Source organism: Acipenser ruthenus, chromosome 27, assembly GCF_902713425.1.
Source record: "Acipenser ruthenus chromosome 27, fAciRut3.2 maternal haplotype, whole genome shotgun sequence".
NCBI lineage: Eukaryota > Metazoa > Chordata > Actinopteri > Acipenseriformes > Acipenseridae > Acipenser > Acipenser ruthenus.
The window spans coordinates 14963983-14979992 of record NC_081215.1 but is presented as its reverse complement, the minus strand read 5'-3'; the positions used below and the strand labels follow the sequence as shown (position 1 = coordinate 14979992).

General features: G+C 39.0%; 1 protein-coding gene across 1 annotated transcript in view; it reads left to right on the top strand.

The window, feature by feature from the left end:
• Positions 1 to 13654, top strand: part of LOC117432446 (low-density lipoprotein receptor class A domain-containing protein 3) — a 70755-nt gene extending 57101 nt beyond the window's left edge. Inside the window, exons 5-6 of the mRNA XM_034054380.3 lie at positions 9010 to 9373; positions 10182 to 13654. Of these exons, the coding sequence (XP_033910271.1) occupies positions 9010 to 9373; positions 10182 to 10356 (539 nt within the window). The 3' untranslated portion in view covers positions 10357 to 13654. The remainder of the gene's footprint in view (positions 1 to 9009; positions 9374 to 10181) is intronic.
• The last annotated feature ends 2356 nt before the right edge of the window (positions 13655 to 16010 follow it).

Here is a 16010-nt window from a genome sequence, read left to right as displayed (position 1 = left end):
ATTGCATTGTGCTGCCAGGGATACTTTGACTTCACAAAAACTCCCATTTACAGTTTATGGTTAAAACTGTTTTCTAAAAGCTTTTTTTCCCCTGGTAAATTGGGCATCAGAGAGTTATGTTATTTGTTTAAAATAATTAAAGAGTGAAAATTCTATTGGACTTGCACTTAGTAAGCTTGGGAAATTGAACAGGCTTTAAAAAGCTTTGCATTCCCAGCGGTTCACAATGGCCCTTCAGTTAGCAGAGGAACAGGATTTCAGTTCTGAATCTGACATCAAGCTGCCTAACCTTGAGGGGTTTCAGAGACACACAGGCACCACAGCGACAGGATCTAGGGTGTTGGGTTTTTATCCTGCGTGACTTTTCAATTTTAAAGACATTTAGAGGTCCTGTCTGGATCATGTTTCCTCAATTAGTATTTTGAAGGAAGGGCCGTTTGATAATTTGGTTTGTCTGAATGTGTGTCTGTCTCCTGGAGCTGTCTAGTGATCGCTCAGCCCAGGGTTGTGCAAGTCTTGACATCTGGTCCCCTCAGTCATCAACTGGGCTTTATGGACACTTGTTGTTTGCTACAAATCTATCTTTTTGTCCAGGAGTAATACTCTCCATCCAGCAGCATCAATATCCAGTCCAGTTCTGCAGCACGGGGAGCTGACATACAGTAGTTAACCCTTACCAATACTTTTAAGAGCAGTACACCAGGACCAGAAGACAATTAGAAAGTAAGTGGCGATAGATTTAGGACAGCGCGAGTTCTTCACACATAGAGTGGTGAGCTTATGGAATGGGTTACCTAGTCATATTGTTGAGGCAGAATCACTTGGATCCTTTGAGACCCAATTTGACTTTGTTTTGAGATCAATCAGCTTCTAGAACCCTAACAACCTGAGATGGTTCGAATGGTTAGTACAATTCCTTATGTTTTTATGGAAATTCGGATTTGACGTTTAAATTGATAATTACAGCAGAAATTGAGTTATGTGAATTAATAATGTGTGAAGTTACCTCCATGTGGTACCAGCACAGTCGGAGCCATGAATCTCCAGCTGTAATCTTTATTTATAAAACGGAATGTTTGGATGCTGCACGCTGGTTGGCTGTTGAGGATTTTTTACCCTGCAGTTAAATAGTACTATGCACGGCTGAACTTATTTTTGCTGAATAAGAAATTATAAGTACACAACATATTAAACTCGCAATAAAAATACACATTGTTGTGAGAGGTGACATCTTTACGAAGGCATGACAGTAGACAAGTGCTTAGAATTACAAGAAGCAAAACCTTTGTTGAAAAAAAAAAACAGAGACACACAAAGATGTTTGGGCAGCTGGTGTTTTTATTGATTTAATGAAACATAAAGAAACGGTAGTTGACTTAAAAAGTTAGTCTTGAAAATGTAAACAGTCTGTTGCGATAATTCTATGCTTCAGTGTGTAATTCGGCTGGTCAAGAGTTAGCCTCCGTGCTGATTTCAGTCGCTCAGTAAACAGTGCTTTCATAAACCACAATGATAGCCTGTTATTAATCAAGCATTTAAAATAATGTATTTTTGTATTAGCTTCTCCAGATCAACGGTAGTAAGGTGTGGATAGTGAACTTTTCTGTGTCTTTTCATTATCAACAAAAATACATAGGAGGCTGTGTGGTCCAGTGGTTAAAGAAACGGGCATGTAACCAGAAGGTCCCCGGTTCAAATCCCACCTCAGCCACTGACTCACTGTGACCCTGAGCAAGTCACTTCACCTCCTTGTGCTCCGTCTTTCGGGTGATACGTAATTGTAAGTGACTTTGCAGCTGATGTATAGTTCACACACCCTAGTCTCTGTAAGTCGCCTTGGATAAAGGTGTCTGCTAAATAAACAAATAATGATAATAATAATAACATTGTGGGTTATGTCAGCTCCTTTTAGGGCGTGATTGAGACCAGCACGGAGGCTTCATTCATTTGAATTAATTACAATAAATTCTACAGTAAACCTCCAGTTTAATGTTTACAACAAATAGAACCTATTCCAAAGAGGAAGGATATATAATAATATTGTTTGTTTTTTTGAAGAAAAAAAAAAATATATATATATATATATATTTAAAAATTGTATCTGTTTTATAAGCGGGATAACACACTCCAGGACTTGTGCATTAATGCAACACAACGCACGCCCTGTCATGTGTTATCCCTTACTTTACAAGCTGCTGTGTGGAGTGTGCATGTGAGCGCAATACATGAAAACTCCCTAGTAAAGAATACATTTTATACAAAATATTAAAAGATAACTTATTAAAAGATATTGTCAATGTATGTATTTTCTTCCTGCTTCTGTAGCTGAGTTTTTAAAGTGGGTTTGCAATGGGGTCTATAAAATATGATGCCGCTTCCTTTCCATAATTATGTAACCTTTCCACGGACCACCTGAAGGGACCACAGATTGAGAACCACTGATCTAGATTAACTATATATTTTTTCAACCAAAATTTAGAATGAGGGATAACATTTTACAGTAGCAGCTTTCTCAAAGTGTTACAGAACCCCCTTCAGTGTTTTCCAAGAAACATATTCACTTGCATTTTGGGGTAGTGGTTAGGGCTCTGGACTCTTGACCGGAGAGTCGTGGGTTCAGTCCCAGGTGGGGGACACTGCTGCTGTACCCTTGAGCAAGGTACTATACCTAGATTGCTCCAGTAAAAACCCAACTGTATAAATGAGTAATTGTATGTAACATTAATGTGATATCTTATAACAATTGTAAGTCACCCTGGATAAGGGCGTCTGCTAAGAAATAAATAATAATAATAATAATAATAATAATAATAATAATAATAATAATAATAATAATAATAATAATAATATTACTTGTGCTGTATCCCTTGTTAGAGTCAGCAATGTGTTTAAAAATATAACGCTGTGATACAGACAACACAGGACACAGCAAAGCAAAGTAATATGTTTATTGTAAATGTTCTAGGGTGTTCTGAAACACTTTAAATCAAGGGTTAACCTTATGGTTTATGGGCTGTATTCTCATAGCATTAAGGACTGTTTTAATTTTTTATGATTTAATTAAATCCAGTTTTCAGTTCACAAACCCTGTTTTGACTGTTTTAGAGAAGGTTTAGTCTCAGTTTTAGTTTTTTAAGTTTAATGTTAATCAGGTAATTGCCTAATGCAATGCAAAACGTCCGGGAGTTTATGGTAAAGATTGGTTCCAAAGCAGGCAGTTGTCATGCTCATAGATTGTGATTGACACAGACAGGCAGACAGATGGACAGACAGATGGACTCGATCAACGCATAAGGGTCCCCATTTCTTCGCTTAACAAAAATAAGTAATGACAATTACTGGACTCCAGTTAAACTGAACAACTTAGTTATATACTGGCACATTCAGCCCATGCTGGAAGGGATCTTGGGGGTGTTCTGTCCCACATTGCCCAAATCTTGAGATTTATAAAGTGAATGTTGCCTATATTTAAAATTGTAGTGAGTACAGGCATTTTACAGATATTGGCATTATTCTTTTAGCTAGGTTTTAAACCTACTTTATCCAAATCTACTAAACTTCCATAGAAGAAAACGTCCATACTCAGATAGAACACTGCTCTGTCGAACTGGAAATGAGCAGTGTTGGACTTTGCTAATCTAGATAAGTATAACATGACCAATAAAACAGAATTTTATTTCTGTTTTATAATATTCTGTACCCATTTATATGATTGAATTGTATGATATATAATAATATAGACAAAAGAACGAGAATCAGGCATATGCAGCCCATCAGTGCTTGTCCGGTTCCTGGGTAGATGGTTGATCCCAAATCTTTGTCAAGTCTGATCATAAAGAATTCCAGTGATTCAGCATCAACAGCATGGCTTAGGAAACCATTTCATATACTCACCACTCTGTAAAGAAAGTGACTCAGCATCAACAGCATGGCTTGGGAAATAATTTAATATACTCACCACTCTGTAAAGAAAGTGACTCAGCATCAACAGCATGGCTTAGGAAACCATTCCATATGCTCACCACTCTGTAAAGAAAGTGATTCAGCATCAACAGCATGGCTAGGGAAATCATTTCATATACTCACCACTATCTGTGTAAAAAGTGTTCCTCTAGTCCTGTGTTGTGAGCTTTTTGATTTAATGTATGTAGTTTATCAGTAGAAATAATAATAAAAAAGAACAATAGGTGGGTTTGATTTACTGGAATTTCTTCTGAAGGAGAGCCTGCCTCTCTCTCTCTCTCTCTCTCTCTCTCTCTCTCTCTCTCTCTCTCTCTCTCTTTTTCTCTCTCTCTCTCTCTCTCTCTCTCTCTCTGCCTGCCATGCTCCTGTGCCAACTCTCGCAGCTGGCTTGAAACCAACGGAAATAGGAAAATTCATGCTTTAAAACTGAAAGACAAGAACAGTGGGAGGTAACAATTACACTCTTCTCTGGGAAATGAAAAGATATTGCTGTCGTGTCTGCAAAATTCAGAAAAACAATTACGATGGTGATGAAAGCAGCTCTCCCTGCACAACCCAGAATAAGCAATTAAGGCCTTTCAAACACCCTATAGCCTTTCAGGTTAACAGCACGCTTTCTTCACTAAATGAACAAAATTGATGTTTTGTCTTTTTTTGGGGGGATGGATGACTGCACAATGCAGCAACACGAAGAAAGAAAAGAAAAAAAAATCCTGATTTCCAAAGTAATTATATTAATCATTGTCCGCCCGAAAGAGACTGTTACATAATGAGTTTTTCTGTGAATATGCATGAGCTGACAGGATTACATGCACTTTAAAACACATGACAGGGTGAACTGTTTCCTTTAAACCATTGAAATACCACTTTCTCTTAACCCTTTGCAGTCCATTTATTAATTGCGTGTCAGGCACGTCAGGTCTAATTTATTTTCACACGCGCAGTTAATTTTAGACGCGCTGTTTAAAAGTATTTTTTTCCACAGTCAAACGGGTTTAAATGGCCCTGCATATCAACAAAGCACTCACTAGGCATCTCCAGCCCCGCCCCACCCTTTTGTTCGCTATCGCTTTCACCTATGTAAGAAATAAATAATAATAAAAATAATAGTCGTACATACCGATCAATCATCTCCTGATCACTCGTTTTATCACCAAACTCCTCAATAATGCAATCCAAGTCATTATTTTATTACTATAACATCTGAAAAAAGCTCTGCAAATGTCCGTGATAGTCTCTGTGCGCTGACGCACTCAGCCAGCTTGTTTACTATGACCGCCCTGTTATCTGATACCACAGCCATGTATGACTATTCATGAGATACGCCTTTTTTTTATTATTATTTTTCTTTCCGACTTGTCTCGGCTCCTGTCGCTCCCACTCGGCAATTGAATGGTTTTCTCGGCTTTTTCCGGAGAAAAAACGACTAGAAACCCGTTTTTGCGTTGCTATAATGATGTCGGACCCAGTCCGACAAAGGACCTGAGAGGAATAATTGCAATGTCGGACCCAGTCCGACAATGGACCGCAAAGGGTTAAAACTGCTATAGCAGTACACAGCAGCAGGGAGCTGTGTGCAGGGTCATTAGAAGCTCTGTCTTGTCTTGTTATATGCTGTCACACAAAGCAAGGTGCAGTATCATATAATTATGCTTTCCTTCAGTCTGTCTGTCCGTTCTTTAGTCTCTGTTTCTCACAGTCTATGGCTGTCATAGTCACGCAGGTAAAGTAAGTGACATACAAGGATTGTGGGAAACCTTTGCACTTCACGATCCACCAAACAGTTCAAAACAACCACTCTTTCACGAGAAAGCAAAGTGCAGCTAGGGACATAAGGAGACCAGAGTTCTGACAGGCAAAGCTGGGCAAAGCCATTCAGAGTCTTATAAAACAAAAGCAAAACCTTAAGTCAACTCTAAACTGCAATGGCAACCAGTGAGGCTAAAAAAACAGGGTAGCTGTCCACACTTCCTAGACTTTGACAGAACTCTTGCAATAGCATTCGGTACAATCTGAATCTTAGACAATAGAAGGATAATCTAGATAATCTCAGTTCAGGGTCAAATAACACTCCCTCTGAGAATTTCTGAGAATGTCTACAGCAGCCATTTAAATTTATTCATCTCACCTTCTACACCTGTGTGAGCTTTCCTGCTGACAATTGCGATATGATGGGATAGGTCAGTTAATTGCCTCTGCTAACGAGATACAATAAGACTGTTTTATTACAGGAAAGCTTGCATAGTTGTTGAAGCTGAGACTGATAATCAGATTGAGCTCCCTCTCTTACCTTTTGTCTCACATTGATGATGCAAAAAGCCACTGTGGGGAACTAACTATAAACATGTTTTAATAGTCTTTAGTAGAGAAAATATTGCTATGAACCATGCTTAGCTCAAACTTTAAAAAATGTTTCAAGGATGTGATGAAAAACGAAAACATAATTGGAAGCCAAATAACACGAATGATACGGAGGTGGGAGAACTGTTTAATTGTGTACCTTATTTTACCTTTTAAGATGTTCCAAAAGGGTGGAGTGATGAACGGTGTCAATGAGAATGAGGACCGATAGTGTGCCTGAGTCAGAATCCATGAGTTGTTATATACAAACAAGGGCCATTTCTGAAAAACGTATGACAGGAATCGCAGGTTTGTACAGAAGCGTATAGCTGCAATGTAGAGCGAAAATAAAAATCAGCACATACAACATTAGAACGAAATAATGATTACGTTAAAACATGATCATTATTACGTTTGGACAGGATAATTAACTTGTGAAAACGGAAACAGAAACTGTATTTTATCAGGCTCCAGAACATGATGCAGACTAATGCAATATCTCAGTAGCACAAGGACCAATTCAGAAATCAGGAGAGACTGTCATGCATGGCTGATGTAGTAAACAAAATCTGATTCTATTTTGGATTAGGCATGAACCAAAAGGAAATGTTGGAATGTTCAGCACATTTGAATGGAATTGTTATAAGCATTAGAACACTTAGGGCGAAAGCACCAATCTGTTGTACTAGACGTGGCGCTGTATTTAAGACATTGAACACTCTAGACAGTTACATGGATACAGATGAATGCACCTGAAATGCATTGAAGAAGGATTTGTTGTCAGCCAGAATGATGTTAGAGAGCTGCTTAATATTATTGACTCCCAAGGTGTTCAATTTAGGTATAGAAATCAATTGAGATGCAGAACTCAGGCCCTGATTTTCTATGGCATCTTGATTCCTACAATAAACTGAAACCCTATGGAATCTGCATTAACAGTGCAATTGATGTATATTCTAGATACATCATTTGATTAAAAGCATACACAACTAACAGGGCAGCAGTGTGGAGTAGTGGTTAGGGCTCTGGACTCTTGACCGGAGGGTTGTGGGTTCAATCCCCAGTGGGGGACACTGCTGTTGTACCCTTGAGCAAGGTACTTTACCTAGATTGCGTCAGTAAAAACCCAACTGTATAAAAGGGTAATTGTATGTAAAAATAATGTGATATCTGTATAATGTGAAATAATGTATAATGTGATATCTTGTAACAATTGTAAGTCGCCCTGGATAAGGGCGTCTGCTAAGAAATAAATAATAATAATAACAGTGATCCGGCCGTAGCAGCAAGTGATTTTATGGAGGCTGTGAAATCAAGAATGGGGTGTCCCAAGCAAGTACCTGGAGATTTGGTACTGACAAAATATCAGCACTGGCAGCTATATGCTTACGTAGGTTTGAGATACAGGTCTATATTATTTGTTTATTTAGCAGACGCCTTTATCCAAGGCGACTTACAGAGACTAGGCTATGCATCAACAACATCTCACCCGAAAGACAGAGCACAAGGAGGTTAAGTGACACAATGAGTCAGTGGCTGAGGTGGGATTTGAACCGGGGACCTCCTGGTTACAAGCCCTTTTCTTTAACCACTGGACCACACAGCCTATAGTTATTAATTACATCTGGATCAAGAATTGATCCAGATGACAAGGATTCATAAATAATTTCCAGAATGACTTCTGAGTAGGGTTCTTTAAAGAATTGAGTTGGGACCGGATCTGGAGCATAAGAGGTAGATATCATCCTGGCAACCACCTTAGCCAGATCCTGCAGGGAGATCTGGTGGAAAGTTTCCTTTATAACATGTGCTGCAATAGCAGTTTCTAACTGGGTGAAACTGGCTGCAGGAGAGGACTGGGAGATATGGATCCTGATGTTTGAGGTTTTAGGATGGAAGTGAGATTTCATTGCATCTGACTGAAGTGAAGATGGTAGTGATTGGAGGTTTAACCAGACCGGTTGCAATGAAAGATAAATACTGTGAGTTTTCCTTTGTTAGTTTCAGTCAGATCTAAGCAGTAAGATGTTCTGGTTTTGCGAAGGGCCTCAAGTCATATAGATGTTGTTTCCAGATAGAGCGATGGATGTCAAGAACGTTTCCTTCTTTCAGTTTGCATTATACAAAGCTTGGTAGTTAACCAGGGGGCTGAAGAAACAAGTTTAAGGTGCTTGTTAAGCAATATTACTTGTTAAAGAGTTGTTATACTTATGCTGGTATAGTGTGTCCGGTGGCCCTGTCTCAAACACAACTGTAGAATGTTCTGAGATGCCAAGATCAATCAAATAAACATTTGATACTGAAATACAAAATGTGATTAAAAGATCCAAGTGGGAGATTTAAAATGCTTGGTATAACCGAGAGATTCTTTTAAATCCCAGGAAATCCCTGATGTTGCAAGTATATACTGTACACAAAGTATACCAGGAGGCAAAACAATTTTAAACATTTAAAGATTTTTTTCACAAATTAACTTCCCTACAGCATCACAAAATCCCCTCAACATGTGGAAACAGATACTTAAAATAAAATGTTCAAGCTTTATTCTACAGAGTTAAACTAACAAGCAGAACCACAAGTCATTAGCCAATATGTTTGTAATGTTAACTTTTGTTTTCTCACTTGGTAAGTTTCACTTAATAAGTCTCACTGGAGATCTTAAAGGCTTATCATAACAATGTTTTTTTTTTTTTATTTAATCCCCAGAGTCTGTCCCAGGGCAGGACTTTGTGACGCTGGATTACCGGCTGCACTACTACCCCAGCATCACGTATGCAGTGATTGGCAGCGCAGTCATCTTTGTCCTGGTGGTGGCGCTGCTGGCCCTTGCCCTGCACCACCAGAGGAAGCGCAGTGTGCTCCTGCCTCGTGTGGGGCAGCACCTTCACCGCCTGCACCAGCCCCTGCTGCTCTCGCGCTTCGTCATCGTGGAGCCACAGCACTCCTGCAGCGCCTCTGCCGCTTCCTACAGCACCACCCGCGGGATCCAGCTGCTCTCCGGAGCGCTGTACCCACGCAGCTACACCATGGACACCCCTCCCTCGTACTCGCAGGCAGTCCGTGACCTCAGGTAAGCATGGACACCACTCCCTGGTATTCGCACACCGTCTGTGACCTCAGGTAAGCATGGACACCCCTCCCTCGTACTCGCAGGCAGTCCGTGACCTCAGGTAAGCATGGACACCCCTCCCTGGTTTTCATGCCGTCCGTGACCTTTTTTCTTGTCGATGGTGATTAAGGTGAATAACCATGGAGGTTTTAAAATCACAATTTTAAAGTACTCTTCACTTTCCATGTAAATCTTGCATAATTTGTATTGCCATCACTTCATAGATTATATTGCAGGGACGAGGGAGTGTAGCATCAAAATATCTGCAAGGAGGGCTTGATAAATTGTCAAAGTCAAATATATGTCTTTGTTGTTAGAGGCAAATGGGAGACCTCTGAAACTACAGCAATACAAACTGGGTAGAATTACTGACCTGACCACAAATTGCATACGTTTAAAATGATAAGTGATGGACTAATGGTATCAGAATGAGCTGCTGCTGCTGCCATCCTAACCATGAATTAACCAAACAACTTCCGGTAGACTTAACAACATGTTTGCATGTGCATTAAGGGCAATTGAAAGGCTTGTCTGACACATCCAGGGATTGCAGTTTCTGGAATAACATACCAAGGAACCCAATCAAAATGACAGTATAGAACATGTTCAGTATTAAAATGACAGGGGACAAATTGAATTGCCTACACTTTATGCGTAGAAAGCTGTCTCCAGAACACTTTTCCTATCTCCTTATGAATGGTAGCAAGTGAAAGCAATTACATTTGTTTGCATTCTCTTCACCTTCACCTTTTGTTTGTCCCTCCCACAGTCGGCCACCCTGGTTTGATTTGCCCCCTCCCCCCTACCCTCCTGATGGAGAGGATCCCGTCCCAGAGGATCTGCCCCCCTACCAGTCCCGCCGGGGGAGCACGCAGAGCCAGGACAGTCCCAGCGAGAGCCACACAGGGACACAAACAACTGTACATAGAGAGGCCCAGTCCTAGGGGCCAGTCTGCCAGGGCTAAATACCACAGCATCCCCATCTCTACACCACAGCCGTGTACAGAGGATCCTGCTTCAGTCATAGAGAGGCCCATATCCTCTTAACCAGTTAAACAATCAATTTGTGAAATTCTTTAGGCTGAGTTTTGAGTAATTCTGTCCTCAGCAACAGTGGAGTGGATACATGTTTACATATGTATGCCCACATCAGAGTTTTTCTTATATCTAGAAAACCACTTATTAAATTGTGCTGAAAGTTAGGTATTCATTTGAGTATGATCTGATGAGTATATGGAGGAACATGTGCTTTGTTTGTATGTCACAGTGGCCATGGTGGTGTTTGTCATGATACTGATGGCTCTTATTGTTATATCTACAGCCCTGGCAGGGGGTGTATGTTTCTAACATGAGGTGGCAATGCTGTCATAGTGCAGCTGTCTCGTTTGATTCAGAATGATTGTTATCTTGATGAGGTGCCAAGGCAAATTAATATCTAAATGCCTGTTATTATAACTATTATAATAATACACAGACCACTTTCATAACCTGCAAACGATTTCAAATTTAACAGAATTATTCCCATCAGAATGCATGACTGTACGTTCACCTGTTAGAGGGCAAGATCTCAATGAAACACCTGGTAAAATGAATAGAAGAGCTTTATATAAAGTTCTCTCTGACAAGGGTGGAAATGCCCCAGCATGAGAATAGCACTATAATGAACTTGTTTTTTTCTGTTCGGACCCTGGACGTGGGAACAGGTTTTATGGCCCTTTAAACAAAATAATTCCAGTGCATTTTAATATGTATAACCATCTGTGTATAAGTCTCTCATTTAATACATGAAAGATGCACATGCTCAAAAATAAAATGGGATGCAGTCTAGTATCTATTGCAGACTGACCTCTAGATAGCCTTGTAAATAATATAATTTAAAGAAAAAACTATGTGAAGGATTTGAAGTGGGAACAGGTTGTTTCCCAGTCTCATTGACCATTGTCTGCTTCCTACCCCTATGCTCAAGGGCTGTTCTAACAAGCAGTGAAGCCCCAAATTGCATAATTCATCAAATAAAAGGAAACACTGAGCAGGCTGGAATCACTTGGAACTGTGAGTATGACTCCGCAAGAGGAGGCAATAGAAAAGCTTTTCTGTTATGGGAACAATGCGCTACCGCATGCAGAACAGTTTTCTTCGTGGTCCATGCAGTGCAAAAACCATCCAAATCTGGTCTCCTTTATTACCCAATATCAATCTCATGGCTCATGTTTATCGGGATGCTGTTGGGTCACTGCCCATGCTGAAGGAATTAATTCAACACAAAGCCTAAAGACATGTTAACATTGAGAGGTTTCAACATTATTCATCAGTCAGATTCTGGAGCTGAGAATGATGGAGAACACATTGAGCATGTACCTTAAAAATACGCCCCCTGATGGTGAAATGTATTTATTGTATTGCTTATCTTGACAATTTGCCCACCTTCATACTTTGTATCATATCCCAGCTATGACACTGCAAAGTGGCCACAGGACTTTATGTCCACCGGCTTTATCGCTCCAGTCAAATCTGTGCAGTTATCACCCCTATATCAGAATGAAATGTGAGCTATTCAGTTTAAATCACTCACCTATCTAAGGAACATGCAATATTAGTTTTAGTGCAGGACTATTAAGCAAGGCCTGCTAACAGAGATTTCTTTCCAGCTCGTGTAGTATGAGATAACATGTTTTAGAATGAAAATATGTTTGCTAAAAATATGTTTTTTTCAAAACTACACAATTGAGACCTAATTAGTGAATTGATCTTTCAATGCACACTTTATCTCTGATGCGTTTAACTGGTCGTCCCTGAGACGAAAAGGCTGAGAGTGTAAGTTGGATGTTAATCATATCGGCACGATTTACCGCAGATTAGGAATCAGAAAGGCTTGGACTAGATCAGGGGTGTCCAAAATTCTTCTAATTAAGCACTTAATTGGTCCAATTTAGTAATTTAGGGTACTGTTGGAACAAAAACCAGGAGGGACAGTGGTCCTCCAGGACCAGGATTGAAGACCCCTGGACTAGATCAACACAGTTCTTTCTGATTGGACGTGAGGGACTGTTTAATGCAGCTGAGATCATATATGAATAGTAATGTTGCAAAGCTTCTGTTGTTTATTTAACATGTTCATGATGTTTTAATGAAGAACCTGAAAAACAAAACAAAACAAATACATTTCAGCCACTCATTACAAATACAAACTGAAAAAGACTAACATAATATTACTGAAAGAATTAGTACAGGAAAGTTACACAAAACGATAAGCGTTCACCCAGGATCCTGAATAGATTTGAACACAGCAGTAGCACAGATAAATTTAATCCTTGTAGAAGGATTAAGTTTAATCCTTGTAGAAGGATTTACAAAAGCCCTGCTTGTGTAAATAGTGGGTGTGTGAATGCAAAGTTGGCACAGATGGGGTTAATTCTGTCCCTGTCAGCAATCACAAGTGTGGACATTCTCCACTTAGGTAATTGAGTGCAAATTGGAGAATGCACATAAGGGGAGAGAATCCTTTGTTTGGGGGAGGTTTTGGTGAGTTTGGTGTTGACAAAGATCAACAAATAAACAGGGCAAGAGGGTTAGGGTTAGGGTCAAAATAAAGATTCAAGCCAAACAAGCAAACGTAGGCTGGGCATTCGCCTTCACTACTAAGTTGCAAACGCACATCAAAACACAGGTCAAAACTCCCCAAACAAAGAATTTTCTCCCGTTATATACATGTGACCATTCTCCAATCAGCACTCAGTTATCTAAGTGGAGAATGGCCACACCTGTGATTGCTGGCAGGGATAGAATTAACCCCATCCGTGCCAACCTTGTATTCACACACGCACTATTTACACAAGCAGGGCTTTTGTCCTGCCATAGATTAAAACTCTGCTTCCTTTCTATAAAAAATAAAGAGTTTAGTTTCCTGTTAAGTATTTCTGAAGGCAATGAGGACCTGTAACAAATCCACAAAAACTTGTTGCTTTGCTTTTGTTTCCTTTTATAAACATTAGCTGGAAAACTTGTCAGGTTAGGAAAAAAGAAAGATCCTGCCCAATCTGTTCTGGGATGCTTTTTGAATCTTCTTGTATTGTACAAGTACTTTGTATCAATGTTTAAAACTTTTTTTTGTTTGTATTCTTTTATAATCATTCATGTCTTGTGTTATGGTACTTTAATGTAATCCTGTTTTTTTTTTTTTAAGGTTTTCTAAAAATGTACAAATGTAAAGTAATATAAATGATTTTTCCTCTAAATGTTAAATTTTTTCTCCATAGTGTTTTGATTATTTTTGTTTTTCTTCATTAGATTTGTTTAGTGTTAATGAAGATTTAAGATTTAAATGGAGTTGCAGGAACTGTTATGGAATGATAAGATGGACATTAAGAGATGAATCTGTGCTAATTAAAAAAAGAATCTTCAACACAATTGACATGTAATCGCAAAAGTTAACTGCAAATAACTGACAGCCTTAATTTTAACACAGTGGTTTCAGTAGCTCTTTTTAAATGCTAGACTGCATTTGACATCCTTAAAAAGCTGTATCCCTGTTTCCTCAAACTGCCCTCTAGTTTTTCATACAATGGCGTCTTCTTCATAGCCTCACGTGACCTAGGGCTTGCAGGAAACTATTATGGTATAGCTCACATGGACAGATACTTCTCATGCTGTGTGTTAGACCTATATGATATTCTTTTATAACACATCTATCAACTCTTTGTAAATCCAATATTTTTATCGCATTAATAAGCAAAATCAGAGGTTGAAGGTATGGTATATTTAAAGCAAAATAATATTGATTATAAGTCAACATTAAGTTCTTGGCTCAACATTTATTTTAACATAGACTGAAAAGTTTTTCATTTAGGTATTAACATCCCATGCAGCGGTCATTACCTGCTTGAAAACTGACCAGAGCAACAGTTAGGTTCCCAGAGCCAAAGGCTGCTGAAGAAGAAATGAATGCCCTTAGACCAAAAAAAACATTTGTATTTGCAGTGATTGTTGTTATCGGAAGAGATTGTAATTTTAATCTGCACTTGATTGCATGAGAGCAAACTTGTTCTAGTTTTTTTTATGCTTGCACGTTTCCATCGAAGGAACAGTCTTCATTGCTGATATTGACAGGGGTTTTGTTTGCAATGGATGTCTTTCAGTGGAAGAGCTCCAGTAACTTTGTTTTCATAACCCCTGACAGACATTATTTCAAAGTTTGGAGACCCGAGTTTGAGTTGTTGCAGTGCAGTGGACATAATGCAGTGGTTAGTGTATCTGCAGGATAACTGAGCTTTGGTGCCTAACCTGGACATCACATTTCCCAAATAATTTTTCCCATTGTCTTGAAGGAGTACCAGGTTGATGCAGTGCTGCTTCAGTGGCACTCAGTTTTAATCGGATGAAGATGAAAACAAGGGGAGTTTGCTGTCATTTTATTTTAGATTTTTGTAGTGATGCTATTGGACATGCTGGATCACTAGGTTTTAAGAGACCAGTCTGGTTATTTGTGTTTTTAGTTTCTTTATATTTTCAGTATTGAAGGCTGGTTCTCGCTTCTGCCTTTTCTCATTTATGTAACAACTTTATTAGCTTCAGTGAAGTTGACACTTCTGTTTCATTTCATTAGTTGTTCCATCATTTTTGTTAATTTTCCTCAAAAGGTGAATTTGCCTAATAAGTTGAAATCAACTGTTGTCATTTTACTTTGTTTCTTTTTGTTAAGGTGACTACAGTATTGTCGTAAAATAGGCCCTTAAATAATTGTCTATAAGACAAATGAACATTTCCTTATGAAACTAATAAGTTATTAATACCCGCTAAACACCAGTATGCTATTTGTGTATGTGAAACTGGAATAGGATATATAGCCTTGAGGTAGAAACGGTTCTCGGTAGACTGCAAAGGATGGCATGGTACAAACTAGTAAAAAAAACTATTTATAGGTAAAGCTGATGAGCAAGGGGTATTGATTTAAGTTTTAGTTTTAAAAAAAATGCTAGAAATATACAAGAAAGTTGTGGTCCATTCTAAGACGGTACAAAACCTGTCACTTGTTGGTCAGTCGCTCCATCTCTAACACCCTTCATATGGAAGCCCCGTTTGTTCCTGATACGTTCTTAGGGCCCAATTCACAGAATGTTTTTGATGGCCTTAGAACCTTTTTGTCTTAAAATAAGTGCTAATACCCTTCTTCAATAAATTATCTATTCCTTAGCAGACACCCTTATCCAGGGCAACTTACAATTGTTACAAGATATTACATTATTTTTACATACAATAACATTATTTTTTACATACAATTACCCATTTATACAGTTGAGCAATCTAGGTAAAGTACCTTGCTCAAGGATACAGCAGCAGTGTCCCCCACCTGGGATTGAACCCACAACCCACTAGTCAAGAGTCCAGAGTCCTAACCACTACTCCACACTGCTGCCCATCTACCCCACAAAGGTAAGTCTGTACTTGAATTAGTCCTGATAACACATTTTCTAATAGTGCTTTGTGAACTCACTTGGGACGCTCCTGTGTTAATTATAGAATCTGTTCAATTCGTGAAGGTATAGTGCATTTGTTAGCACCTTCTCAATGGAGCGTTATTAAAACCAGGAGAAGTCAGCTT